The sequence below is a fragment of the Amphibalanus amphitrite genome, unplaced genomic scaffold (assembly GCF_019059575.1).
Source record: "Amphibalanus amphitrite isolate SeventyFive unplaced genomic scaffold, NRLGWU_Aamphi_draft 000160F_arrow, whole genome shotgun sequence".
Lineage (NCBI taxonomy): Eukaryota > Metazoa > Arthropoda > Thecostraca > Balanomorpha > Balanidae > Amphibalanus > Amphibalanus amphitrite.
Genome location: NW_024881655.1, coordinates 210,997 through 238,501, shown reverse-complemented (window position 1 = coordinate 238,501; position 27,505 = coordinate 210,997). Strand labels below are relative to the sequence as shown.

Sequence of the window (27,505 nt, the reverse complement as noted above, 5' to 3'; positions counted from 1 at the left end):
GATTTAAAAATCGTTAGATCTCTGCTGACGTCACAAATTCTAAGGGGGCATTCCAATCATTAGCCCCTGAGAATCCGAAAACTGCAAATTTGAAATTCCATATCTCCGAATTAAAGCATTTTTCGATGTTGTGAGTGCCCAAACCGGTATTTGCAGGCCATGGCCACCAATTTGGCTATCTCAACTCAAAACTAATGTTAAGGTGGCATGGTCACTTTAAGATCCGGTCAATTTTGCGACCTCTCCTTTTAATGAGAGAAAAATGAACTGCGCTTCTTTTGGAAGAATGTCGTTCTAAACACTCTCAAACATCATTTTAAGGGTAACAATGACACAATGATATGAAAATTGCACCTGTGGCCCCTCTGTGTATACCTGTGACCTGAGGTCATCTCAGGTCAATGAAGGTCAGCAGCAGTTCTTAAACTTTGATAGAGACGCGTTAGAGTGGTGGAAACACCTCAGACGTGTTCAGCTCAACGATACAGATCGACTGATATGCAGCATGACCCTTTCCGGTCAGGTCATGACCTTGACCTGAGGTCAAATTTTCCAAAATGACCTTTCAAGGTCAAGTTACAGTTCAATCGACGCGTTTTGGCAAGAGGAACATGATGCTGGCAAAATGAATGTCGTGACTCTCTTGAGAGAAAAGTTATTACATATTTTTTAAACGGATATTTTTAGTTTTTGCTCTCTGGAGGCTAAACCGTTGAGCTGGGTTCAAATCAGAAACATTACTGAGAAAGGCCTTTAAAGAGCTATCGAATGTGCTTTTCCGCGGCGCTGCAGCTTCATTGGTTCCCGAGTTAGGCGTCGGTGTTTTGAAAAATGTTGCAATAGACCAAATTTGACCTTTGATGACCTCTGGCGACCTGACCTTCGACATGAACTAAAAGGAGATGTAGTGTTTCCCTCATTGTTTTTGACACTCTTTCGATTGCCGCTTACCGTGTGTCGCTACGTGGCCGAGGAGCCGATTTAGACGGGAAAAGTGGTAAAGAAAAGCGCTCCTCCCCCAGCACGCCATGCGAAAACTCAGACCACCAGCACGGCGCGAGTTATTCGAGAGCTCATCCAAACCACAGACGTCATATATTAGACATTACATAATTTTATGTATATTCACATATCAACACATCGCCACATTGGTTTTCAGCTTTTTGTCAACAGCACCATCATTATGCGATGTAGTTTGCATTAAAGTCATATTTACAAAACATCAGGCATAAACACACCAGCCTGAGACGTCATCTGATCACGATCCGTCGATTGGTGCTTTTCCACCGACATTTGTCCCTGTAGGTGCCCCTGACCGTCTCGGCCGGCCGCCCCAGAAGGCAGATAGTCCGGAGGTGACCCCAGCTGGGCCCCTCCCCAGCAGGCTGGCCCTGCTATGGACAGCTTCTGCGGAACAGATAGCAGAGCGTCTCAGCCGCGGCCTCCCGTGGGACAGTCGCAGGTGGCTGACAGTGCACCGTCACACACAGCGACACCGGCAACTCAGATCGAGCTAAAAACGTGGTCTGAATGTAAATTTATCAGCTTATTATTCATACGCATTATAGGTGAATGATTCGCGAGGTGATCTGAAATCATCTGAACGATTAATATCTCATTATTTTGATATTTTGTTTTTATCGCAATTCAAAGCAAAGTAAATAGTCAGTCGCCGGTGTTGATGCTGCTTCATAGCTACTCACGCGTCGTAGTCGCATTGGTGGGCGGCGTCGTTCCAGGCCAGGCCGCTGGGACAGTCAAAGTGCCACGGAATGTAATCGTTGCACTCGTAGAACCCGTGGCAGTCATCGGGGTCAGGGAACAGTCCATCTTTGGCGGTGCATTGAAACGGGCTCTCTGTGGTCGGCTGGCCCCTCAGTGCACCTGGATACAGTCGAAATAGGAAGACTAAGTGATGGTTTACAAGAATGCCTGCCGTGCCAAAATAAGCGAAAATACACGCAAAGAGATATTTTGAGAGTGACTTTAGATTGAACATAAGATAAGTTCAACAACGAGCATGTAAGAGTGTAACGGTATCTCCCTGATTAATGTAAACCGTCTCAGTAGATCAATCACAAAAATATAAGATATTCACTTGCATCACATTCAAAAAGCAAATTCACTATCACCATTTTCTATATTCGTACACTGAGGCATTCACGTACTCAACAAGGCGCTTATCGACAGCAGAACAATCGTCAAAGCCAGTGTGCGGTCCATGGCTGCAGCTGCGGTGGTTCGTCTTCCGAGGGTATGTGTCCTCCACTCACTGGCAGCCGTGGCGGTCCAGACCCTTTTATGACGACCACGGCCCAGCAGCTGCATGGCACCCACGACCGGCCTGTAGCTGCGTATATGATTGCACATACACATTCTCAGTAAGGATCTCATGCTGTTGATTCTAGGTTAAGAAGACTTTGATAGCTCGTGCATGTTGATAGCTCTTCACCGTGCACTTGCTGTGCAATGTTTGATTATGTAGTCATGGTGAGCTTAAGGTATGGGCTGAAAAAAGGACGATCCTGATTGATTTCATGCCGTATTTTCAAGTTACTCTATATTTCTGATTGTCATCTGTATGAAATCGCTTTCCCTTAGCATGACGAATCGAATTTCTGTGCTGCCATTAAACCATTTTCCGAGCTGCCATTAAAAGTTTGTGCTAGCTTTATGACACAAGTTCCATGGAAATGAATTAACATTTAATTTGCATGGAAAAATTAAATATTCTGTTTTTATGCAATCTCAATATGTATGCTTCATATTATTTAAGGACGTCTAGAACGTAAAAGATCATTTATTCATTATTTATTTATTTACTTCGTAGTGGCCGTCCTCTATCTATGACCGAAGTCAAAGAGGCTATTCTTATTCTATCATCACTAACAAAACGTAAAAAAATAGATAATCCGACTAAAGAACAATCCGAATTAGAATAAATAATCGGATAGGAGGGAAAGACTTTAGTTCAGATGAGATCCAATATCTGGTAGGATTTGAGTGACGATCCGCCGCGGGAGCGACGATGAGCACTGGTGCGTCGCAGCTGCAAGCCAGATATGAACGAAAATCCGCCCAAGACGGCCGCTCATTGGAACAACTGCCCGACATTGAACTCCATTTCCGAGGTTACTATGTCCAACGATTTTCTCTTCTCATGATTTAAAAAAAAAGAACGAAGGAAGCCAAGATCACGGTGGTGTGAGGTGTCTGTCTATCTGAAAGCCCTGAGCAATGGGTAAAGTTGGCTTGGCTATATACATAAACCTCATTCGTAAGCTTCATGAATGACACACTGTTCCGTCCGAGTTCCGTCCGATGGCCGCCTGACCTTCACATCCGGTGTCCGCGTCTGCCAGCCCTGTCCAGGGTCCCCCGGTGTCCGTGTCTGACTCTCCTGTCCGGTGTCCGCGTCTGCCAGCCCTGTCCAGGGTCCCCCGGTGTCCGTGTCAGTGACTCTCCTGTCCGGTGTCCGCGTCTGCCAGCCCTGTCCAGGGTCCCCCGGTGTCCGTGTCAGTGACTCTCCTGTCCGGTGTCCGCGTCTGCCAGCCCTGTCCAGGGTCCCCCGGTGTCCGTGTCAGTGACTCTCCTGTCCGGTGTCCGCGTCTGCCAGCCCTGTCCAGGGTCCCCCGGTGTCCGTGTCAGTGACTCTCCTGTCCGGTGTCCGCGTCTGCCAGCCCTGTCCAGGGTCCCCCGGTGTCCGTGTCAGTGACTCTCCTGTCCGGTGTCCGCGTCTGCCAGCCCTGTCCAGGGTCCCCCGGTGTCCGTGTCTGACTCTCCTGTCCGGTGTCCGCGTCTGCCAGCCCTGTCCAGGGTCCCCCGGTGTCCGTGTCTGACTCTCCTGTCCGGTGTCCGCGTCTGCCAGCCCTGTCCAGGGTCCCCCGGTGTCCGTGTCTGACTCTCCTGTCCGGTGTCCATGTCTGACTATCCTGTCCGGCGTCCATGTCTGACTCTCCTGTCCGTCGTTCTGTGCCGCAGACAGCCGGGATCTGGAGAGCAGCACTGTGCAGACGCTGGCCGGTGACCCGGTGACGCTGCCCTGTCCCGGGCTAGGCCAGTCGCCGTTCGTCGTTTCGTTGACGTGGCTGTGTCGCCGCTGCGGACCCAGTGTCGGTGCTGACGGATCACCACATAAGCTGATCGTGTACCGGGACGGTCGCGTCCAGGCCGCCGCCGCCGCCCCCGCCCCCGCCGCCGCCGGCGGGCGGTCGGGGGCCTCGGAGCGCGGCGCGGAGACGAGGCCCTACGCCGGGCTCGGAGACAGGACAGCAGAGGAGGTGACGCCGGACAAACCGCGGCTCCGGCTGGACGAGACGACGTACGCGCTGCTCATTGACGCCACCCGCGCCTCTGACACTGGCGACTACTTTTGCTTGGTCAACAGTCGACAACAGCCTAAGGGAGCCGTGAGACTAGAGGTCAAAGGTGAGTGGTGCTGCTCAATGGCGAGGGGAAGGTTAAAGGTCACACACCGCGGGGAACCACCCGGAACTGAGACGGCTGGTGTTGAAGAGAAGGGCTCGGAATAAGATATCTATATAAACAAGGCCATATATAGGGGTGCACCCCTCTCTACACCCGAGTGTAGAGAAGAATGGCTAGGGTTGCTCTTGCATTGTGCAAAAGAAACTGGCATGAACTGGGCAGATGGCAGGCGCCCGGTGGGTGTTGTAGACCAGCTAACTGTCTCGTGAGTCGCGACGTTACGAAGTCATTGTAAGCCTGCCTCTCCCAGCTAATATGATCGGAACGCTTACCGTTACGGCAACCCTGACCCTAGAGAGAACGGAAAGATTATATTCTAGAGTGTGGTCGAATGTCTCGCATCTTTTTGCTTCCAGAACCTAAAATATGATTGGTTTGATGGAAAATTCATTCAGTAACCATTCTATGGTTAGAACTAGATATTTTGGAATCTGAACAAATATAACGCAACTGTGTTTTCTGCTTTTGATGCCCAAGGTAAGCATTAAACGCATACTTCATGCGTTCGCTATTTCCACATATCCAGATATGTACCTACATCTACATGCAAATGATGACTCTCCATTTTGTGTGGCGCTGTTTTAAGTTTATGTTTTTATTGCAGACGCGCCGGATGCCCCCGGCCGTCCCTTGATTCAATCGTTTTCGTCACGAACAGTCAACATCTCATGGACACACCCTCGTCGCACAAACTTCTCCCCAGTGCTGCACTACCTGATCCACGTCAGGTGAGTAGACATTTAATTATTAGTCGCTAGTTTATTATGTAAGTATGTAAGTACCCGATCTTCATGGATTTCATGACAGCTCATCAATGTATCCTCAAGACCTGGGAGTTCGATGCTCGTTCCGATTCCAGTAACTCTCTCCTCTAGAAACAATCACCATCATTCCGACTCTGTCATGTCTCGACGCCACGGCGACACTCACTAAACTGCGCTCAGTGTCGGTCGGTCGCAGTGAGCCGATATTAAAACCCGATGACGGCCGACCGGCCGGCGCGGCCGGTGGCCCACGCGCAGGTCTTTAGCTGACGACCGAGGGCTGAGGACGATCCGAGGATCGTCGGCGCTCCCGGCCGAGCCGCTGGAATTCTGATAGGCAGGCGCGTTTGCATGGACAAGTGCGCGTTAAGGCGGAATTGAACCGATAGTGAACTGCAGGTTTGCGTCGAAGGGTGTAGTGGCCTGACGTGAGAATGTGCCAAAGAGTGAATGGAAGATGAGGCATGGAAAGGGAGAGGAGAATGCAGTTGATCAGGTCGATGTGATTTCGATCACCGTTTGACGGTGATCCCGTTGTCATTGTCACTTCCGATCAGGAACAGTTAATGTGGAGATCACACCTATCTTGTCATAGATCACACTTGTCTGGAGGGAAAATTGTATTCAAAGCCGTAACGCACTGTGTCAATTATTCATTGGAACGCTCCCTGAAGCTTTCTTACTGTCAATTTTTATCAATCCGTCATGACTAATTAACATTTAGCGAAAATTCGAAAAAGAAAACGAATCCGTGACAACAGAATAGCTGATTACACAATAACGAGCCTGTTCATGATGGCCTTCTACCCTCGTACTTTATCACCCTCCTGATTCACATTCATCCTGGTCGCCGCATTGTCGCTATCACTTTTGCGCTAGTGCCGTCTCCCTCCTCACAGGAAGGAAATGACTTACCACTCCGAGTTCAGTCATCTGTCACGAAGATAAACTGCGCACCCGCACCGAATAAGGAAGCTTTTATTTCAATTAGTGGAATCCTGGCGACAGATTTATACCAACGTCCTTAATGCAAAACACTCTCCAAAAATACGACGCGAATGTGAAGTCCGCCCCAGGAAGGTCAGGAAATCACGGAAGCCTTCCTTTTGCTTTAATTTGTTTATGTCCTACTTCGTAATAAACAAGCTCGGCAACAAGCCCATTCTCCCATTTTCCAATTACTATGCGCCCTTTGGGATGTCGCAAAATCCGTTCTTTCTAAGCCGCGTTGAAATGTAACTCAAAAGCAGACTCACATATTCTTATACCACCATTCTTTTCTCTCCAACTCCAAACAAGAGGATTATCTCCATAAATGAAATTCCCTGTTATTGTTCTCTAACTCATACGCTGCGACGCGCCAACAACGGACTTGACATGGCGCATTTGTCTGCGCTGCGTCCCATTACCGGCCGCGGCACGCTGACGAGACACTCGCGGCGCGGCGCTCGTCCGTCAGGCGGCGAATCCGGCGCGGCGGATTACGTCGCCGGCGTCACCGCCTCCTTCGCCGCCCTACTCACGCCGGCGCCTTATTATATGCGGAGCGCTTTAATTATACGACCACTTGGCAGGCCGTGCCAGGTTATGAAGCGGCCGGCCGGAGTGTGATGCCGCCTGATCTGGCCCCCGATCGGGGCTGATAGAGAGGGGCTGGTGAGGGGCAGAGAGGGGCTGAGAGAGGCTGATAGAGAGGGGTGAAGAGGGGCTGATAGAGAGGGGCTGGTGAGGTACAGAGAGAAGTGGAGAGGGCCTAGTAGCGATAGGCGGATAGAGGCGGAGAAGGGGCTGGTAGAGAGAAAAGGAGAGGTTGGAGAGGGTTGGAAGGGACTGATAATAGATGCCAGAAGGGGACTGAAAGAGAAGGCAGAGGCTCAGTGTTGTTGAGCTGATGGTGAAGGCACCGGTCTGAGAAACAGAGGTAGAGTATAAGCTGAAAAAGGAAATGAGCATAGAAAGGACGGTGTCTAGTGAGAGGACGAGACTTCTATAACAGAACGTTTGGCATGAACGACGTTACAGCTATTAAATAATCGCTGCCTCAGAGCGAAGTATTTTTTAGGCAGCCGGCTCCGTTTCTGTACCGGATGTCCTTCTTGTGTCACCCACCCGCCTTCCGTGGGTTCTGTTACACTTTCATTTCGCCACAGGCCACCATCAGCCGTACAACAATCACAGCTGGAGAATCAGGACGGAATGAGAACAGGGCAGCATTATTTGATAGAAAAAGACCAATGCACATCGACTGATTAGATCCTGTGGCATGTTTATTCGGTCCCAAACAAGGAAAGGCTGGCAACATGTGCTTTGAATCTCGGGCCGACGGAAGCGTTTAGCTGTACTGCGGCACAGTCCGTCTCACGGCGTTTAGCTGCACTGCGGCACAGGCTATCTCGCGGCGCTCGGCTGTATTGCGGCACAGTCTATCTCACGGCGCTCGGCTGCACTGCGGTACAGTCTAACAAACAGGCGCTCGACTGCACTGCGGTACGGTCTAATTTACGGCGTTCGGCTGTACTGCGGTACAGTCTATCTCACAGCGTTCGGCTGCAGTGCGATATAATCTAACTTACGGAGCTCGGCTGCACTATGACACTAAATTCATATGCAACCTCATATGTATACGTTGCAGTTCAAGTCGGAGCTAGAGTGATGTTAGTAGGTAGTGATTCCTTCAATGGGCTAAACCGAACGAGCATCTTCTGTCGAGTTGGACGCTGTTACAGCTGACTGGCTGATTCCGACTTACAAATAATTTTACAGTGGCCCTGATTAATCCGAGAGAGGCTTGTTAACTCTGCTCTTGAGAACCCAAGTGATTTTAAATTGAAAAATGCATATTTATGAACACACGAGAACAACAATATGAAAGGTCGAGTCAAGATCAAAGGGCCAATTGCATTTAAAAAATGCCCTCGAGCATGCTACATGCAAGATGAAATGGGTCTGTAATGCAGAAAGCCATATGCCTCACTAACTTGACCCTGAAATTTAAAAACGCGACTAAATAAATAGCAATAGCCACGGTCATGTATTATATCGTACCAGGGGCGGATCCAAGGGGGGGTCACATGGGTCATGGCCCCCCCTTGAGGCCCGGGGGCCCAAAGACCTGCCAGGGGCACCACCGGCCTATCAGGGGTATCACACTATCACAGTCCTGACAGGGGCACCACAGGACCGCCAGGGGCACCACAGGCCTAGCAGGGACACCACGGGCCTGGTGCCCCTGGGCCCTGACAGGACTGTAACGCCCCTGACAAGCCTGAAGTGTCCCCGGCAGGCACGTGGTGCCCCTGACAGGCCTGAGGCGCCCCTGCAAGGCCGGTGGTGCCCCTGGCAGGCCTGTGGTGTCCATGGCAGGCCTGTGGTGCCCTTGCTAGGCCTCTGGTGCCCCTGACAGGCTTGTAATGCCCCTGGAAGGACTGTGGTGCCCCTGGGCCCTGACAAGCCTGAGGTGCCCCTGACAGGCCAGTGGTGCCCTTGCTAGGCCTGTGGTGCCCCTGGCAGGCCTCTGGTGCCCCTGACAGGCTTGCGGTGCCCTTGGAAGGACTGTGGTGCCCCTGGGCCCTGACAAGCCTGAGGTGCCCCTGACAGGCCCGTGGTGCCCTTGTTAGGCCTGTGGTGCCCCTGGCAGGCCTCTGGTGCCCTTGCTAGGCCGCTGGTGCCCCTGGCAGACCTCTGGTGCCCTTGCTAGGCCGCTGGTACCCCTACGCCCGGAGAGGACTGGTGCCCCTGAAAAGTCTGAAGTGCCCCTCGGCAGGCCCGTGGTGCCCCTGACAGGCCCAAGGTGCCCCTGCGAGGCCGTTGGTGCCCCTAGCAGACCTCTGGTGCCCCTGGCAGGTCTGTGGTGCCCCTGGCAGGTCTGTGGCGCCCCTGGCAGACCTGTGTTGACTGGTGCCCCTGCTAGGTCGCTGGTGCCCCTCACAGACCTGTGGTGCCCCTGGGCCTTGATAAGCCTGAGATGCCTGGCTATGACAGGCTCGTGGTGCCCCTGATAGACCAGTGGTGCCCTTGCTAGGCCTGCAGTGCCCCTGGCAGGCCTCTGGTGCCCCTGCTACCCCTGCGCCCGGAGAGGACTATGGTGCCCCTGAAAAGCCTGAAGTGCCTCTCGACAGGCCCGTGGTGCCCCTGGGCCTTGACAGGCCCAAGTTACCCCTGCGAGGTCGGTGGTGCTCCTGGCAGACCTCTGGTGCCCCTGGCAGGTCTGTGGTGCCCCTGGCAGGCCTGTGTTGACTGGTGCCCTTGCTAGGCCGCTGGTGCCCCTCACAGGCCTGCGGTGCCCCTGGAAGGACTGTGGTGTCCCTGCCCCTAGGGGTGCTGATGGGCCCAACAGGCCCGTTGTGCCCCAGACAGGCCTGTCGTGTATACTTGCTAGACCTGCGGTGCCCCTGCTTCCTGGCAGGCCTGTGGTGCCCCTACAAGACCGTAGGTGCCCCTGGCAGGTTTGTGGTGTCCCTGGAAGGACTTTGGTGCCCCTGACAAGCCTGAAGTGTCAAGGACAGACCCTTTAGACGCCAGGGTCAAGTTCGTCGGACTGACAACGATTTGCTTACCTGATAACGTTCCTGGTAAGTACTCATTACTCAGCGTCCACAACAAATATACACATAGCACATTCATATATACTTGCTTACAATTGGTAAATGTGGTTGTGGCTAAGAGTTAAGATACTGACAAAAAAAAAAAAACTGAAAATGGGGGCACCACCAAAATGAAGTGGACGAAATCCGTTGAGTTTTTAATTTTGGGTATAGGTAGGGGCACCACTTCGATTCATGACCCTCCCCTTGGAGTTTTCCTGGATCCGCCCCTGTATCGTACAGTCTAAACTGTAATGCCTTTCGCTTCACCCTCCCTGCCGTCTTTTGGATCGGATAGACGGCGATGCTTGCCGACTGTGGTCCTTTCCGTTTTCAAATGATTCATGTATCCACTCCTCGGTACGTTTTCGTGTGTCTCCTTCTGTCAGTTATGTCTCATCTGTCTCTTTTACCCACGTCTCTCTGCTCTCGGACAGGGAGACGGAGCGCGGCCCGTGGGACCGCTCTCTGCGCACGGCCAGTAACCGCACCATGTACCAGGTAACGGGGCTGCGTCCGTTCACGGTCTACAGTTTCCGTCTGACAGCGGTGAACGCAGTGGGCGCCGGCCGGCCGGGACCCTCCTCCTACCCGGTCAACACGCTACGAGAAGGTGAGAGGGGAGAGGGAGAGGGAGAGGGAGAGGGACAGAGGGAGGGAGGGACAGAGGGAGGGAGGGACAGAGGGAGGGAGGGGGAAATAGGAAGGGACGAGAAAGGAAGAAAGGGAAAGAGTCTGCCTATTTTTGCCAGCTTTCAAACTCAGCAATTGCCTTCATTTTTACTGAATCACGGCCTTAGCATCAATTGCACGAATATTTCGCTACGCTTTTTGGACTACCTTCATAGGTGTGTGCTTCACAAGTACAGTAGTCTGAGAAGGTATCCATGCAAGACATATTGACACCAAGACCACATCGTGGACACCTCTCCCAAAATCGTCCCCTCACCGTGCCGGCGCACATACGCATCGACGCAGCGCTCGCGGAGAGCTGACCCGTCGCCGGCCGTGAAGCTACGATCAGGGGCCTGGATTGGGGACTAGTGCTCCATCCGGGGCGGCTTCAGACCGCTGGACAAATAGCACTGAGGAGGCGGACCAGCCAAGTTGGTCAGAGTGGGACAAAGTCCAAATCGCCCGTATTTCCGATGCAAATGTCGTGACCGCAACGTACCGATCCCATCCATTGCAGCGACGTTCCAATTCCATGGGATCACTTTACAAACGGGCTAGGGGGAGGCGAACGTATCGGAGGGGAGGTGACACTGTCAGGGTGGGAACTGGACCGCGCCCAGTGCGCCCTGTTGGCAGCAGCTGGTGCTCTTGTCCTTCTTACACCATAAAGGGTTCGGCAATGGAACGTTTTGTGGTTTGTTGATAGTTATTAATTCTACCCTGAATAGTCCACACATGTTACCCTTTAATTCAAATGAACCATTTAATAGAATTGAGAGTGTCATCATCACAAGTAAGACACTTTTATCAAGTGAAATAATATTATTATTTCATCAGCATATGCTGATAAGTTCACACTGTCAAAATGGTTGGTCTTTTGCATCTCTTTGCCGTCTCATACTCATTGCCCTTTGGGCAGTTAAGTGTGCCGCAACGGGTATTCAAACAGTCCTTACTTTCCGTGACCAGTCATCATTTAGCGTCTATGTCCATGGTGCCACCGCATAGCTCCTCGTTTGCCACCGTGCTTCAGTCGCAAGGCGCCGCCTGTCACGTTAAGTTTATGTGTCTGCCGTGTGTGCATTCATCGTCACTTTGTGGGTGTCAATGGGTTTTATGACTTTTATGTGATAGTTTTTATACACGCACAGATAAGTACAGCGTAACAGATGATCTTTAGTAATGCAGGTAAAGAAATTAACGGATGGACCTTGGATGACACACGGGAAGGATTTTAATTATTCCAGTGGCATGCTGTTATTTTATTATTTCATTTTTTCTTGCCCCGGACGGACGACCTACATTCAGATTATTTAGCAGTTAGCTCCACCCGCATGATTCGTTGTAATCGCGGAGGCCATAACACCGTTGGTGAAAGGGAAAGCTAAGGCAACACGTGTTTTATTCCATCTCGGTGCATCATTTTCAGGCTATGTAGGTACTGCAGGCGCATTATTACCATACATGCTACACTTTTTGCATATCGTACCTCTATGTTGCCTCTTTTTTGTGTTGTGTGAAACTCCTCTTTGATAAACTTATTTCCGCTATGTCAACAATGTTTCCACCAGAAGCCATTTTTATTAAATTGACATTCATTTGACTCAGCAACGACATTTTCCGACGGGAATGTCAAATATCTGTCAACGAGCTTAGCTGGAGCTTAATTTGCCCGGCGTGGTGGTGATTAGTTGTCCGGGATGGAAGGAAGCATTTTCACATCATATATTGTTGAATGGACCAGCATGAATTATAACGTAATCTAATGCAACTGACGCCCAAACTTTCAGAATATTACTCAAGTTCCTGTACTGTCTTTGTATGCGTTTGAAGCTTGCAAACTTTGCGGCGTACTCCGCTAGTTCCACCACCTTTTTTATATTGAGCAGTCGGAGCATGGTTAGTTTTGTTCATCTGGTCCATCTGGTTGTGTCTTGAGGCGTGTCCTCCTCCTTTAGTTCCTCAATCCCCAGCCCCTTAACACCTTTTTGTTGCATGGAGTTTTAATCACATGTCATCCATCCCATCTCTGATGCCAGGGTGGATCCGTCCTGTTGCGTAATTGGGGTCGAGTTAGCGCCCCATTGACATAAAACAGCTGTCTGTTTTCCACCGTCAGTCATCGCTTGGTGGGCTAGGTCCTCGCCAAAAATGCTCAGATCGATCAGATCAACAGGAATGTCACTGTTTGATGGTTTGGAGAAATCATTTTCGCTGTCCTTTGCTGTTGTAGCTGATTAAAATCCCGGCTGAATAAGAACGATAAAATTAAGGAGAAGAAAAATTATCCATTTTCTATCATATATGAAATAACATTCTATGAAGTATTTTACCCACCAGGGGCGGACGAGCCGAACGACTATCTCCCTCAATCAGATGTCATGAATGCTGGTTGCCCAACTATGTAGGGGAGAGTGGGGCAAAGCGGCCACCCTAACGCTTCTCACGATGCCAACGCTTGATTTTTAAACTTGGAAAGATTCTTTCTATACCAATGTGATCCCTATTAAGTTGCCTTTTATTTCAACTGCGTTTTATTTCCAAAGGCGTTCACATATGAAAGATATTGACAAAACTTTAAACCTATGCATATTGGCCACTTTGCCCCATACCCTGGGGCAAAGCGGCCACCGGCGTTTTCTCAAGTCCCGATATGAGAAACAAAATAGTTGCCTCGTGTACGACTAGGGTATTTGATGGTGATAAGGTTAAGCGAGGATGGATGTTTACTTTATCATCTTCCACCTGTAGGTAAACAAAGAAAGGATTTTCATGAAAATAAACATTTAATTGCATTATTTGGTAACTCATGCAACTGAAAAGTGGCCAAGGTGAATGCATGACGACACATTTGAAGATCAATAATGTTTTTTATCCAGATGGAAGCAACTTATGGCCAATTGGGGGGTGGCCACTTTGCCCCGGCCACTTTGCCCCGCGCATACCGTCCGAGACAAAAATATTCCAGCTTAGCTATTGGTGGGGTAAAAGACATTAAAATTGGTAGAATACATGTACGATAACCATGCAATGCACGGACAAGAACGCTTATAAAAATTCCAAACGGTTGTGGAATAACATAACATTTAAAAATTGTAAACATAGTTGGTAACCTGGCAAGAAATGCTTTTCCGTGTTTCACAGAACAATGGTGATGGGCCTGAAACCCCGGTCTGGCTCATTCGAACGACCGTGAAGAGAAGCATAATTGGAAACCATAAATTTGAACTGACGCCAGCTATGAAGGGCTAAAACGATGGGTGGCCGCTTTGCCCCGGGTGGCCGCTTTGCCCCACTCTCCCCTACACATATTTAGCTGCGTTTATGTGGAACAAAAGCATGCACCTAATGGCTGAATGCTTATAGGTGTGTCGCTATCATTCCCAGCCACTGTTCTATGGTGTCCTCGCGCAGCAGCTATCGAAGTTTGTGATTGTGAAGATAACACGACAGCTGACAGCTTCTCACAGGCTACTGAAGGACATCAGCTACAGGCTTTGTTTTGAATGTTAGACCCTGTACCCAACGCTTACCAGCGCTTTAGAATGGCTCTTTGTGACGTTTACCTGCGATTTTCCTTCGCTGGCTTTCTTGTGATGAGTATCTATGAAATAATGCAGATGTAACGCAATCTAGACAATAGACATGCATACGAACTATACGTAGCATTATTATTTGCAACATTCAGTGCCTACCTAGTGGGTTCACTGTAATAAGCTTGTATCATCGATTCATTAGCTTCTTTAGTTGGCATTATGGGCCAGCGCCAGCACTATAGTTCAACATCAGCAAAGAAAAACCACCGCACATTTTTATTGATAGCTTGTATGATCCTACTGGCTGGTCAGAGTAACTTTTTAACTCGGCTGACTGTGTGTCCCAAACAAACTCTGATTGACTTGCTAGGCATGTTTTCTGAATGTGAGCGAATGACAGTGCATCAGTCAAACACACCTACATTTTAAAAATGAAACGAAACACCGCCCTTCACGTGTTCAAACACTTTCTTTCAATTACCGTGCTAGCTATGATCAGTTTGTTTGTTAAACTTCCGTCGCGAAAGGTGAGTTTGCTATTGTCGACACAAATAGAATGCGCGGGGGTGGGGCTGCCTTACACCGAGCACGACGTCGTTCGGTGTCGACCTTAGAGCTATGCACTATGCAGTCAGTGGGACGCTACAGACACAATGGTGCGATGGCCACTGCCGTCGAATGGCACTTTACTGATGAATAACAGCCCTCGCATCGACCGTGCCAAGTGCAGCGCACTTTGGGGCACTGCCGGCTTGGTAATGGTGAATGGGTTCCGTGTACGCATGGACCGAGCCGGCGATATGGAGAAACGGGGTACAGGCTGGCGTGTGGTGGGCTCGGCAAGCAGCCACTGCAGTCGACGGCGAGCGGTTAACTGCAGTCGACGGGCCCCGACAGGCACGGGTAGACTCGATTGGCGAGGCGTGACATGCTACGTTTTTGACGTGTGAGCCGGTGGATTGGGTCGTTAGACTCGGATAATGCTGTTTGACACACGGGATGTCCGTCCACCCGTCCGTACTCGTCACGTTTATTTGTTCGCATCGCCCGCATGACTCCCCGATCTCCCACCTGGCCGTATGGCTGACTGACTTGTTATTAAGTTGCTGGTCTCAACTAACTGACTGGCTGACTGACTGACTGACTGACTGACTGACTGACTGAATGAATGAATGACTGACTGGTCCCGCCTGGATAACTTGCTGGTCGCGCCTGACTGCCCCCGTTTGTTGGCCCGCCTGTCGTGTGCTGTGGCCACGAAGTGACCTGACGAGGCGGCGCCGAGCACCAGCCGGTCATCCATCAGGTGACACACCAACAACGGGCGGGCGGTCGCCGCTCTTTGGCCGTCGCCCGAATCAATTGCCGCGCCACAATGGCACACAAGGCACACACACAGCGCGCGCACACACATACAGCGCATACATACGGGCCGGGCGCCGCCGTCTGAGCGGTCAACGGGGTCACGTACTACTGAAACCTCATACTGAGACCGGCACACGAGCAAATTTAGGTCATTAAAAGGGTGTTTGTAACTTTTTACTTATTGCAATATGCATTGTTGGATAATGTCGTATTTGAACTTAATTAAACCTATTAGAAGGCTTTGTAAAAAAGCTTTAGAAATAATTTTTAGATTCCGAGAAACCATAAAGCTTAGATATTCGTCACGTTGAGTAACAATGTTTCTTTCACATTCCTAGCATGTTGGACAGGGTTTTCAGGCCCTGAAAGTTATTTTTCGTTCTATTCGTCTCAGTTTCCGGGTAAGGAATTGGCACAAATCTGGCATCCAACTGACAAGCTGACTGTCTTACTAGACAAACAATTCCAACCAAAGATGCTGCAACACAAAAGTGAACCACGAAAGCCAAGAAAATGTTTGGTGGTAGCCGACCACCTAGTGCCTGTACGGGCGACCTCAGCATTTTATCTTTTTTTAGCATTTTGACTTGTAGAGTGAATACTTTTGACTTTCTGACCTCCAGTAACTTCTTCCAAGCTTCCGATCTCCGATGTCCTTTACTGGCCCTCTTTGACCTCCAGTGACCCCTCTGCTGCCCACTAACCCTGTCTAACCTCTGGCGGCCCGTAACACTGGGTGCCCTCTCTGTGTCGCAGCTCCGAGCGGCACGGTGGGTGACCTGCGCGCCGTCAGTCGCGGCCCCACCTCGGTGCAGCTCTCGTGGATGCAGGCCGATCCCAGCACGCTGCACGGAGAGTTTCTCGGCTACCAGCTGACCTACCGGGCGCCGGCCACCGGTGCTAACCATACGCTGGTCATCATGGAACAGAACGTCACGGTAAGCAGTCGGCACCAACCACACTCTGTTCATCACAGAGCAGAACGCCACGGTAAGCAGTCGGCACCAACCGCACTCTGTTCATCACAGAGCAGAACGTCACGGTAAGCAGTCGGCACCAACCACACTCTGTTCATCACAGAGCAGAACGTCACGGTAAGCAGTCGGCACCAACCACACTCTGTTCATCACAGAGCAGAACGTCACGGTAAGCAGTTGGCACCAACCACACTCTGTTCATTACAGAGCAGAACGTCACGGTAAGCAGTCAGCACCAACCGACCACACTCTGTTCATTACAGAGCAGAATCGTCACGGTAAGCAGTCGGCCCCAACCACACTCTGTTCATTACAGAGCAGAACGTCACGGTAAGCAGTCGGCACCAACCACACTCTGTTCATTACAGAGCAGAACGTCACGGTAAGCAGTCGGCACCAACCACACTCTGTTCATCACAGAGCAGAACGTCACGGTAAGCAGTCGGCACCAACCGCACTCTGTTCATCACAGAGCAGAACGTCACGGTAAGCAGTCGGCACCAACCACACTCTGTTCATCACAGAGCGGAACGTCACGGTAAGCAGTCGGCACCAACCACACTCTGTTCATCACATGGAGCAGAACGCCACGGTAAGCAGTCGGCACCAACCACACTCTGTTCATCACAGAGCAGAACGTCACGGTAAGCAGTCATCACCAACCACACTCTGTTCATCACAGAGGTAAGCAGCCGGCGGCTCGTCCGGCAGGGTTATACCTAACAATATGGAGAGATACCAGGGTGGATCAGTGCAGCCTTCCTTTGAAGCGATCTCGCCGTACGCAATTGCGATCTATGATGATTATTAGTACGCAAGTACGATCCTCATCGTTATTAAAGGGACTATCCCACCTTCTAAAATGTTGTTAAAACCAGTTAAATTGTGCCCAACTTTATAGATTGGATGACCAGGAACACGGTTCTGGCATTTATTTTTCATTAAACATCTTAGGCTTCCCATATTCCAAACACAAACTTTCAAATATGTGACGTCACAGCCCAAAATTACCTCCTTCCCCAGGCCACATTACTCTCATAAAGCTGATTCTTTTTACTCTGTAGGCACCACAACAAAGTTCAGACCAAGTTTTAAGCGATTTTTCAACGAACAAACCCATTTAAATCAGAATGACTTAACGATGTGACGTCACACTAACGGTCGCTCCATGTTGAAGATAGGGCCTTGCACAAGGCCCATTTTCAAATGAAGGGAACAAATTTCTTCAACACAAAGAGGCCACGGGGGTTGCAACCTAGATAGATAGTGGTTTCTGAACCTCGCCGCAAACTTGGCTATCTCAACTCAAACCCCATGTTAAAGGTGGTATAGTCCCTTTAAGCCTACCTTACTTTTGAAGCTTTACAAATGTAACAAACTAACAAGCACATATATTGATGGGGCTAATTTTCACAACTTCCTAGAGCAATGGCCTCGTCTTATAAAATGACTCACCTTTGTCTTCTGCAACTGGCTCTTCTCGATGGCCCTTCAGTGCCAGTTCAAGAGACAATCAGCACGGGTTTGCATTAGACGGGTTTCTTTGCTAATTTTCCTTACATCATTATGTGCTTTGAAATGCAGATGTGAGCCCATCCGGCTCCTGAGGATATAGTTGCTACGAAATCTGAGGAACGTACGAGTACAAGTACGCATTCAAAGTAGATCTTGCTTCAGAGAAATGATGCTAAGCAGTAAGCAGGCTGTTCTTTATGTGATAAATTGTTTGACATTGTTAAATAACGATTCGTAAACATGGGCATGGAGTCCGCAGGATGCAGAATGCTTGCTTACAGCTTTATTTTATGAGATGGAGATGAATAGAGACGAGGAGATGAGTTATTAGATATTAATGGAGATGAGTGGTCTTAATTGCTACATTATCGCAGTGCAATACGAATTTTCATTCTTTTTCGCCTCATCATAGGTCGGAAGCTACTCATATGTGTCTCATGATTGTCCGATGTTGACAAGCGGTGAGACTCGGACGTTAGACTATGTTTCTGTATCGTTCCAGACGCTGGTGGTGACGGGTTTGGAGCCGTTCACCGAGTACCTCTTCAGTCTGTCCATAAGGAACCCGCGCGGACTGGGGCCGGTCGCCCGGGTCACAGGTCGAACCCAGCAGGCAGGTAGGTCAGAGGTCAGCGAACAGGAGTCAGAGGTCAGCGGGAAGGGGTGAAAGGTCAGTAAGAAGGGGTCAGAGGTTAGAGAACAGGGGTCAAAAGTCAGTGGGAAGGGTCAGAGCCAGAGGTCATCTTACTTATTCAAAAGCAAACTCCTGAAATTATGAAAGAGCAAGATAGCTTTTGTAAAGAATGTGGTTTCTACGAGGAAGATTGGAACATTACCTTTTTAATAAATAACTTCATCACTAAATAAGATGACTTAATGACTCAATCTCATGACTAAACATCAACACGTTATAACTTGATGTTTCCCGTGAAAAAAGTTTCCAACAGCCGTGCCCAAGTACTGCATCACTACACTGTCGAAGCTGGAAGGCCAATGGACATTTCATAACCCTTGATGACACCATTTACCAGCGGAGAGCACCAACTTTAGCCATTTAGAGCGCACACACCTCGCTCCAGCGCTGTAATAATTAATACGACTGACGCCGACTTTGTGTGGGACAGTTTGACAACTTGCCCAATGAATTTTCAATCCGCGGACGTATGTGAGTTTTGCAGCCACACAGGGCAGGTGACCGAAAACAAAATGGCAGAACTTTGGCCAATTCATCGCAATGCAAACGCTGTGTCGCGCCCGCTGCGTCCCAGCCGCTCCGCTCGGCCCTCCGCCACCGAGCCGGCTCCATCTCGAGCGGAGCTAGAGCGGCTCACCATCGTCGGTGAATGGCCGTGTCGTCGGTCATTTGAGCTGCCGCCGGGCCGTCTGATCGTGCCGTCGGTTACAGCGCCGGCGGCCGGAGCTGTGTCGCCCCCACTAGCGCGGCCAAGTTGGGTAATTGGTGGATTGTCCGCGGCCGGGGACCGGCTCGGACAGCCCCGCGGCCGGCCAGACGGCAATCGTGCCAACTTGTAGGGAGTAATGACAAAAAGTGCCAAATAAAATGCCGTTTAAGTAGCATAGGAGTTTCATCGAACTTGGAGAACTCGCTTCTTGAATTTAATTATTCGAACTAGCGGGAGAACATCCTGAGTTATATACTAGTAAAGACGGTGAATGGTTGCTCTTGCTTGCCCCTGCTCGTCTAGTAAATGGACTACATACATTCACAGTTCTATTTCCAACATTTATTTCCTCCGGGACAAATAACGGTAACACGTGAATTATACCACTGAATGTTAACTTGGTATGTCGGAGATGAAATGAACGCTACTAGAACTTCCCTTATGTCATGGAGCATGAAGCTGATGTCCATAATTCAAAGATGCTCCGTCGTTGCGGATGCGCCTATGTATGTATGGCACAGTGACACCTTCCAGTGTGCTAGCAGACATGCTAAAGAAATATGTCAAGCAGGGTGTTTTTACCCGAATGCAATAGCGATGCTGTGCTCAAACCACGATACAAATATCTATTCAGCATCTTTTGCCGATTTATGACACGCTCTACGTCTCGGTTGCCCTACAGCCCATTACGTGATTGCTGAGGTCTGATCTATTGATATCTGTCATCAGCTTTATCATCAGCTTCATCAGCTTTATAGTGACGCCTGACATCACCGACCCACCGCGGAACACTGCGTCCGTCGACAGCCTCACGGGCTCTGGGCGCGCCCCGGAGCGGCGCTCCGTCCGTCGACAGCCTCACGGGCTCTGGGCGCGCCTCGCGGAGCGGCGCGGAGCCAGCGCCCGTCACCGCTCGTATCCGTCCGTCTGACACGTGGTACCGTCACGGTCTGTCACGAACCCATCACGAGCCGTCACAGTCGTGACGCGGCGGGTGGCTGGTGCACCGAGTGAGCCCCCACCCGGGCCAGCAGAGCCGGGACCGGGGCACGACTTTTCAGACTGTCAATGGCCCGCTGAATAATTCACGCGCGCAAGGCAGCCCCAGCAGCCAGCGGCGCCAGGCCATTTCCTAAAACCTCGGTCGCATTCAGTCAGCTGCTAAAGATTTAATAAAGCCTCACTGGCAATCGGCTGGGTGGCCAAGATTAGCCCCGCTTTGCATGGAGGTGGCTGGGCCCGAGAGGGTCTCATTAGGATATGAGATAAGAGTTGGCTGGAGCGTGAAACGCGAATCGAGTTGGATCACCGGACGAGGCAGGTTGTTAATTTCTAGGTTTAGGCTAATTTCTGCTAATCTCATGTCACAATGCAGAGGGCATGGCTGATACAAATGACTATTTAGCGCAGCTTTGGCTTAATTGTCTAGTTCAGCAGTTTGATTTAGTCAGTATGTACGTGATAGAATGCCTGGACAGCGGCAGGGCCTTTGATGCATTCGAGTAGGCTTACTTTTAAATATATTGCTTATTTTATGGGACTTTGTCACGCAGATGATAGTTAACCCAGTCTCTTTTGCAAAATAGCAGCAGACGCTGAAGCTCTAGTGCAGGGATTTACCCATCTCCAAGCCCTTGCCCTGTCTTCATCTCTCTGACTCTGACTCTGACTCTGACTCTGCCCTCCCTCTCTCGCCAGCGCCGGGCCCGCCTGCCACGGTGCGCTACTCCAGTGTGGGCAGTACGTGGGCGGCCCTGATATGGACCCCTCCTGCCGAGAGGAACGGGGTGCTGCTCTACTACACGGTGAACATTACACGGGACGCCGGCGGCGAGTCTGACCTGCGCCGGGTGCCGGCCACCGAGGAGACCTGGGTCCAGTACCGGGTGGACAGACTCCGTAAGTAGCGAGGACGCGCAGTGACGGAGTCCGTCAGTACGATAATGTGTCGGGCGCAGTGCCGAACTCAGTGAGAAGGCTTCTTTTAGTTACGCGACTATGTAGGTGAGTACAAACTTGAATGGAACGGAAATTTACTCTGCATTTCAGGCTTGCTATATGCACTACGAGCAAACAGTATAAACTCTGCAGTAAGACAGAGGTGGGCAATATGTAATCGGGTTATCGATGTTATATCTACTTGTCCAGAATGGTTACGTTTTAGGCTGAAGGTGCGCTTTCTGAATCTTTTTTACCAACTCAGTACAGTACAGTATAAGCACAAAAATCGTTATCACTTACGGGATTCTGACAATTGTGCTGTTGTGGATATTAGCAATGTGCTTATGAAATTTGCTACACTGTAAACTCATTTCAACAAACGTTTGTTACTTTTACAAGGAAAATTATTTAGCGCAAATCCCCGCACCCTTTGCCATGTCATCGAACGACCCTATTGTTTGTCATGGTAGTTTTTCTTACAACCCACTCACATGTAGTTCGTTAGACTAGCTACCAAAGTTTGCTTTGTCATTGTTGTGTGAACGACTGTTTTCCTAGTTATAATCATGCGGCTACCAGGTAAAGACCTGCGCATGTTTGCATTTAACAGGGCTGAGCCGTGTACTTGTTAAGTCAAATCAATGAAAATCTTAGTTAGCATAGTAATGTCTACGTGCAGCAAATCTGTACTTGTAAGCAATCTACTAGTCTCAGGTTTGTAACGTTTTACAAAGACCTCCCTTGTATTCGTCAGTTTTCTCCACAAATCGCAGGTCGCCGCTCTGCAGTCTCATTATTACAGCAAAACAGCATTACTGAAAGTAGGTCATGTATTTAAAATGGTACATACACATTACACACACAATGGTGATAACACTCATGACCCAAGGGGCAAGGGCAATAACGCATGCGAAAAAGCAATGAGCGTCATCACTTACCGAGTACACTGTACCCATTCAAATCTAAGGGGCATTCAAATTCATTAGCCCGTTGGAATTCAGGTGCTTTTTCATTTTTAGAATTCTTGAGTTTCTGCAGTTTGCTGTCTTCAGTGTAGCGACCCTTGCTTGCAAGCTGGAGCTTTCGCTCCTGATGAAAGCCTGAAAGAAAGCATCGCTATACATATTATAGCATATGCAGAACAATATGGCCTGGAGCAGAACACATTGTGCTTGCTTCCATACATCACGCACTTATTTAGCAAATTTCTCTGATTCAATCTGCATTACTATCAGTTGAAAGACATACATTTCATTAAAAAATGACAAAAACGACCGAACACTGTTATCACCTACCATTTTCACGGAAGTGCGCAGGAGGCCACATCACTGCACGGCGGTTGGCGCGCAACTGAACCTTTCAAAATGAAACGGCCGGAAACGTTTTTGGCGCCACCTATATAACAAGTAACAGCTTTGTATATGTTACTACTAACACGTCTAACTAGCGTAACTAAGTCCGTGTTGCAAAGGTGTAGCTGATACCTTTGACAAGGACATAGATTACATAAGTATGTATCAGTATTGTTGCAATGGTGTAGCTGGTTCTTTCGACAAGGATATAAATTACAAATCATAAGCAAATCTATGTTCCATATTACGAATAAGACCCTGGTAGTTTTCACAATAGCCTCCATAATCCTCGTCAATTTTATGAATGGTCGACTGGGTGCTGGGGCTGATACTAATATTTGCCCTGTTGATTCAACCAACTATGACAAGATATTCGTCGTTCGACATAACCTTTATTAGTATTTTTGACAAACGCTCGTCGTTGTACGACAGCCCCTTGTCAAAATGAGTTTACAGTGTACAGCATGACGTTTTTATGAAGGATATTAACAGGCCATTCACACCATGAATTGGCCTAATAAACACATTCAGCTGCATCAGTGACCGAATGTCATCACAAAACATTGACCGGAAGCGGATTGCGGAAGCGTGCTTCGTGTGTATCCTAGAGTGGGATTTGAACTAGTGCATGCCTTCGACTTGCAAGCTCAACCTTCTAAAACATTGGATTCAGTAAACACAGAAATGGGCATGATCTAGTGTAAATGCAATTACGTCACACATCCACAATGTACACATTTTCATTCATTCATTCATTTATTCATTCATTCATTCATTTATTCATTCATTCATTTATTCATTCATTCATTCATTTATTCATTCATTCATTCATTCATTCATTCATTTGCTTGTTGAGGTCAGAAGCATCTGTTCCTGGTGCATGGCGAAACCTCGTAGTTTTGACCTCAGTATTTTTCCGCATCTCGGCCTGACCGACAGGGGAATACTCATACGAACGAAAGTGTTGTTGATATCCCTCCCCTAACCTTTCCTTGCCGCCGTGGTTGCGGTGTGGCTGACGATTGGCGTGACTTCTCCAGGAATGGACAAATGTCGAGTCATCAGCCACCCCCACCTTAATGGCTCGGCGACACGACATATCGCCAAAGGTGCCGGCATCGGCCGTCACCTAGCACGGCGAATGTTATTTAGATATGATCAATGAGACGTAATATTGAGAGGAGAGGACAACAGATCGCCGATGAGAGGTGGTACTGATGTGACGGTGTTCTGTGGACACTTGAAGTTGAATTGAAGGGTGAATAACCTGTCGACCTGCACTTGATATAGTGCCCAGATAACCAATGATACAAGTACAGACAGCGCACTTTCTTGGCTTCCAAAGCTGTAGGTAAGAGGACGACCAAGTGACCAGCTCAGCAGCTGCGCGATGCGGTGTAACTATAGGCACAGCTCTGGCCCAGTAAACCGGAGCGCTGGCCGATCGTCGCGAACTGACTGGCCGACGGAAAACCCAGCACACTTCAAGTTGGTAGCAAACTTTGCTGATTTGAAACACAGACTTCCATCGTGAACTTTTCTGCTGAGAGATTATGGGTCACGCACGATTTGTTAGTCCCCATATACAATTAGCTAATTATGAGATTATAGTCACACTAGGGGTCCTAATTTCCAAATGTCACTGGAGCACTAAAGCTAAACGGATACCGGCCACCTTTCCAGCATCGGAATCAGTGACTGTGTTGGCCTGGCATGTTATCGGATAAATCAGCCCTTTATCTACCGCGTGGCCGGAAAAATGCTCCAGTTCTTAGGTTCATCTTACATGGTGACAATAGAAGTCCTAATACCGAGATATATATTTCTCTTCTATGTTATTGCGAATAGTCAACACCAATTCTACAAGCTGATTGAAATAATATCCGTGCTGGAGACGATTGCCATTTCAGCGAATTATTTTGATTGTATATTAATTCAATGATTCTTAAATGATACCCCTGCAGTACCTATGCTATCTTCCAAACGTTCAAGACTACCATTTTTGGTGATAATTAATCAAATAGTAGTTAAATGGCAGCGAAAGTGGTGCCGAGTGCCAGAACCTTTTCTGACGCATCGACCCATTAATGCTCGTAGCCGGTCAGTGCCGTCTAACTTCCGGATGACATTGTCAAGGGACGTAGCGGGCCGGGGCGACATAGTAATTAGGTTTATTAATGACACGGCAGTTATCCGCACAGTTACATATTAGTTAATTTAGCCTCTGTGCCGACGACCAATAATCGACCACGCCCGAGGAACTGCAAATTCGAAAGTAGCGTATCGTCCTTAGGCCATTTGATTATTTTTTTTACGGAATATTTATTTTGCATTGTTAGCGAAGATTTACCTATACTGCTTTGCTTTCTAGTTATAGTAAATACACGTATCTGTCAAAGTAAATACATTGAAGTTAAATGAAATAGAAGCAAGCGTATATGTGACAAGTAGAAGGTTGATCGGACCAGTCGGTGATCGTGTGTGTAGAGAAGCCTTTGGATCTGTCACGCACACGGCTCCTATGAGAGGAGCGAGTGCTCGACAGTGACAAAAATCCCTCTTTTGCGCCTATTGGGGAATATTCTCCGTCCCGTTCCCTTCTCTCTGACGGCCTCCATTGTCCGTTACAGGCGTCGGGCGTACACCCAGTACACGGTGCCGGAGTGTTCTCCAGACCTCCCCCTAACTCCCTCCGTCGTCCGTTACAGGCCCGTACACCCAGTACACGGTGGGGGTGTCCGCCGCCACAGAGGTGGGCTCCGGCCGACAGCGTCTGGTCCGACTGCGGACCGATACCTCGGCGCCCGGCCGGCCCGTCATCCTCAGCATCACCTGTGTGCACAGCGGGGCCACCCAGGTGCGCTGGCGGGGCCCGACCGAGTCCGACCCGCCGCCCGTCAGCTTCTTCACGATTGGCTACAGGAACGCGCGCCACCCCAAGTACACACTGACAGGAACGCCGGCCGGCGTCGGCGAGCACACGGTGGGTTAAAGCCGCGGCCAGATGTAGGGGAGAGTGGGGCAAAGCGGCCACCCGGGGCAAAGCGGCCACCCATCGTTTTAGCCCTTTATAGCTGGCGTCAGTTCCAATTTATGGTTTCCAATTATACTTCTCTTCACGGTCGTTCGAATGAGCCAGACCGGGGTTTCAGGCCCATCACCATTGTTCTGTGAAACACGGAAAAGCATTTCTTGCCAGGTTACCAACTATGTTTACAATTTTTAAATGTTATGTTATTCCATAACCGTTTGGAATTTTTATAAGCGTTCTTGTCCATGCATTGCATGGTTATCGTACATGTATTCTACCAATTTTAATGTTTTTTACCCCACTAATAGCTAAGCTGGAATACTTTTGTCTCAGACGGTATGCGCGGGGCAAAGTGGCCGGGGCAAAGTGGCCACCCCCCAATTGGCCATAAGTTGCTTCCATCTGGATAAAAAACATTATTTATATTCAAATGTGTCGTCATGCATTCATCTTGGCCACTTTTCAGTTGCATGAGTTACCAAATAATGCAATTAAATGTTTATTTTCATGAAAACCCTTTCTTTGTTTACCTACAGGTGGAAGATGATAAAGTAAACATCCATACTCGCTTAACCTTGTCACCATCAAATACCCTAGTCGTACACGAGGCAACTATTTTGTTTCTCATATCGGGACTTGAGAAGACGCCGGTGGCCGCTTTGCCCCAGGGTATGGGGCAAAGTGGCCAATATGCATAGGTTTAAAGTTTTGTCAATATCTTTCGTATGTGAACGCCTTTGGAAATAAAACGCAGTTGAAATAAAAGGCAACTTACTAGGGATCACATTGGTATAGAAAGAATCTTTCCAAGTTTAAAAATCAGGCGTTGGCATCGTGAGAAGCGTTAGGGTGGCCGCTTTGCCCCACTCTCCCCTAATTTCCGTCGTGTGATAATGGCGTCTGGGCGGCCGCCTTACGGAGCTGATCCTGAGGTAGCCCCTGACCACCGGCCGTGCCTGTGTGTTGAGGATATATGGGAGCTGACCCCGGTCCCGGCTGAACGGGTTAAGAACTTCAGATTTATATCAGGGCTAAGTGCATTGTTGAATGTCGTGCTATGAGCTCGGCTTATGCATTCGGCGCTGTGTATGCCATGTGTCATGACGGTGAATAGGGCTGCATGAGAGTGGTTCCCATCAATTAAAGGGACCATCCCACCTTAACATTAGTTTTGAGTTGAGATAGCCAAGTTTGCGGCCAGGCTCAGAAACCACCATTTATCCTGGTCGCAACCCCCGCAGCTTTATGGTGTTCAAGAAATTTCTTCCCTTTACTTGCAGGGTGGGACCAGCTTAGTCCCTATCTCTTAACCATTAGCGGTTTGTTGATGACGTCAGCAGTCATTTCAACGCCCGCCATTCCTTGAACCCGAGTTTTGCTGACCTTGAGCTCCCTTTTATATCAACGTGAAATCCGTCGTCGGCGCTGAGAAAGCCTATTGCTTTTCATTGTAATTTGAATATTAGAAGATACCCACCACTGGAACTTGGACTGATATTATACCAAGACCGAAGATGATCAAGCTGCCTGCTATATCTGGAGCTTGGTGTTCAACTTCAACATGGAATGAAAAACAAAATATCAAAGCAAACTGGATATGGTACTGCAAGTTTAAGTCCAAAGAAATTTGAAGAGCTGACAATTGACATTAATTCTTTTCCCGCAAGGTTTCCATAGGAGATCACACCATGAAGAAATATTTTTGATGTTAACAGTTGAAAGGGGATTGATCTTCCAGTTTTGACGAAAGACGCTGCTGACTGTCCTTGGAAAAGGATGTCGGCATGAGGTGCAATTGTGCTTGTGAAGTGGTTATAACTGGTCTTTTCACAGTGTTAAATTAAATGTGCCATTGCAGCCAAGTGTGTTATCATG

At 49.1% G+C, this 27,505-nt stretch overlaps 1 protein-coding gene and 2 long non-coding RNA genes across 3 annotated transcripts in view; 1 reads left to right on the top strand and 2 right to left on the bottom strand.

Moving 5' to 3' along the window:
- Positions 1 to 1,073: 1,073 nt before the first annotated feature.
- On the bottom strand, positions 1,074 to 2,371 carry LOC122383319. The gene is made up of 3 exons (XR_006256818.1): positions 2,169 to 2,371; positions 1,704 to 1,884; positions 1,074 to 1,407 (listed from the first exon to the last, which is right to left on the bottom strand). It is a non-coding gene; the product is annotated as an uncharacterized LOC122383319 (long non-coding RNA).
- Positions 2,372 to 3,028: 657 nt separating this feature from the next.
- The window catches only part of LOC122383286 (tyrosine-protein phosphatase 4-like), a 49,356-nt gene continuing 24,879 nt past the window's right edge, over positions 3,029 to 27,505 (top strand). Inside the window, exons 1-8 of the mRNA XM_043369562.1 lie at positions 3,029 to 3,038; positions 3,982 to 4,428; positions 5,093 to 5,216; positions 10,273 to 10,448; positions 16,168 to 16,349; positions 18,406 to 18,520; positions 21,005 to 21,205; positions 25,308 to 25,582. Coding sequence (XP_043225497.1) covers positions 3,029 to 3,038; positions 3,982 to 4,428; positions 5,093 to 5,216; positions 10,273 to 10,448; positions 16,168 to 16,349; positions 18,406 to 18,520; positions 21,005 to 21,205; positions 25,308 to 25,582 — 1,530 coding nt within the window. The remainder of the gene's footprint in view (positions 3,039 to 3,981; positions 4,429 to 5,092; positions 5,217 to 10,272; positions 10,449 to 16,167; positions 16,350 to 18,405; positions 18,521 to 21,004; positions 21,206 to 25,307; positions 25,583 to 27,505) is intronic.
- Positions 22,064 to 23,020, bottom strand: LOC122383327. Its single transcript, XR_006256819.1, has 2 exons — positions 22,543 to 23,020; positions 22,064 to 22,347 (listed from the first exon to the last, which is right to left on the bottom strand). It is a non-coding gene; the product is annotated as an uncharacterized LOC122383327 (long non-coding RNA).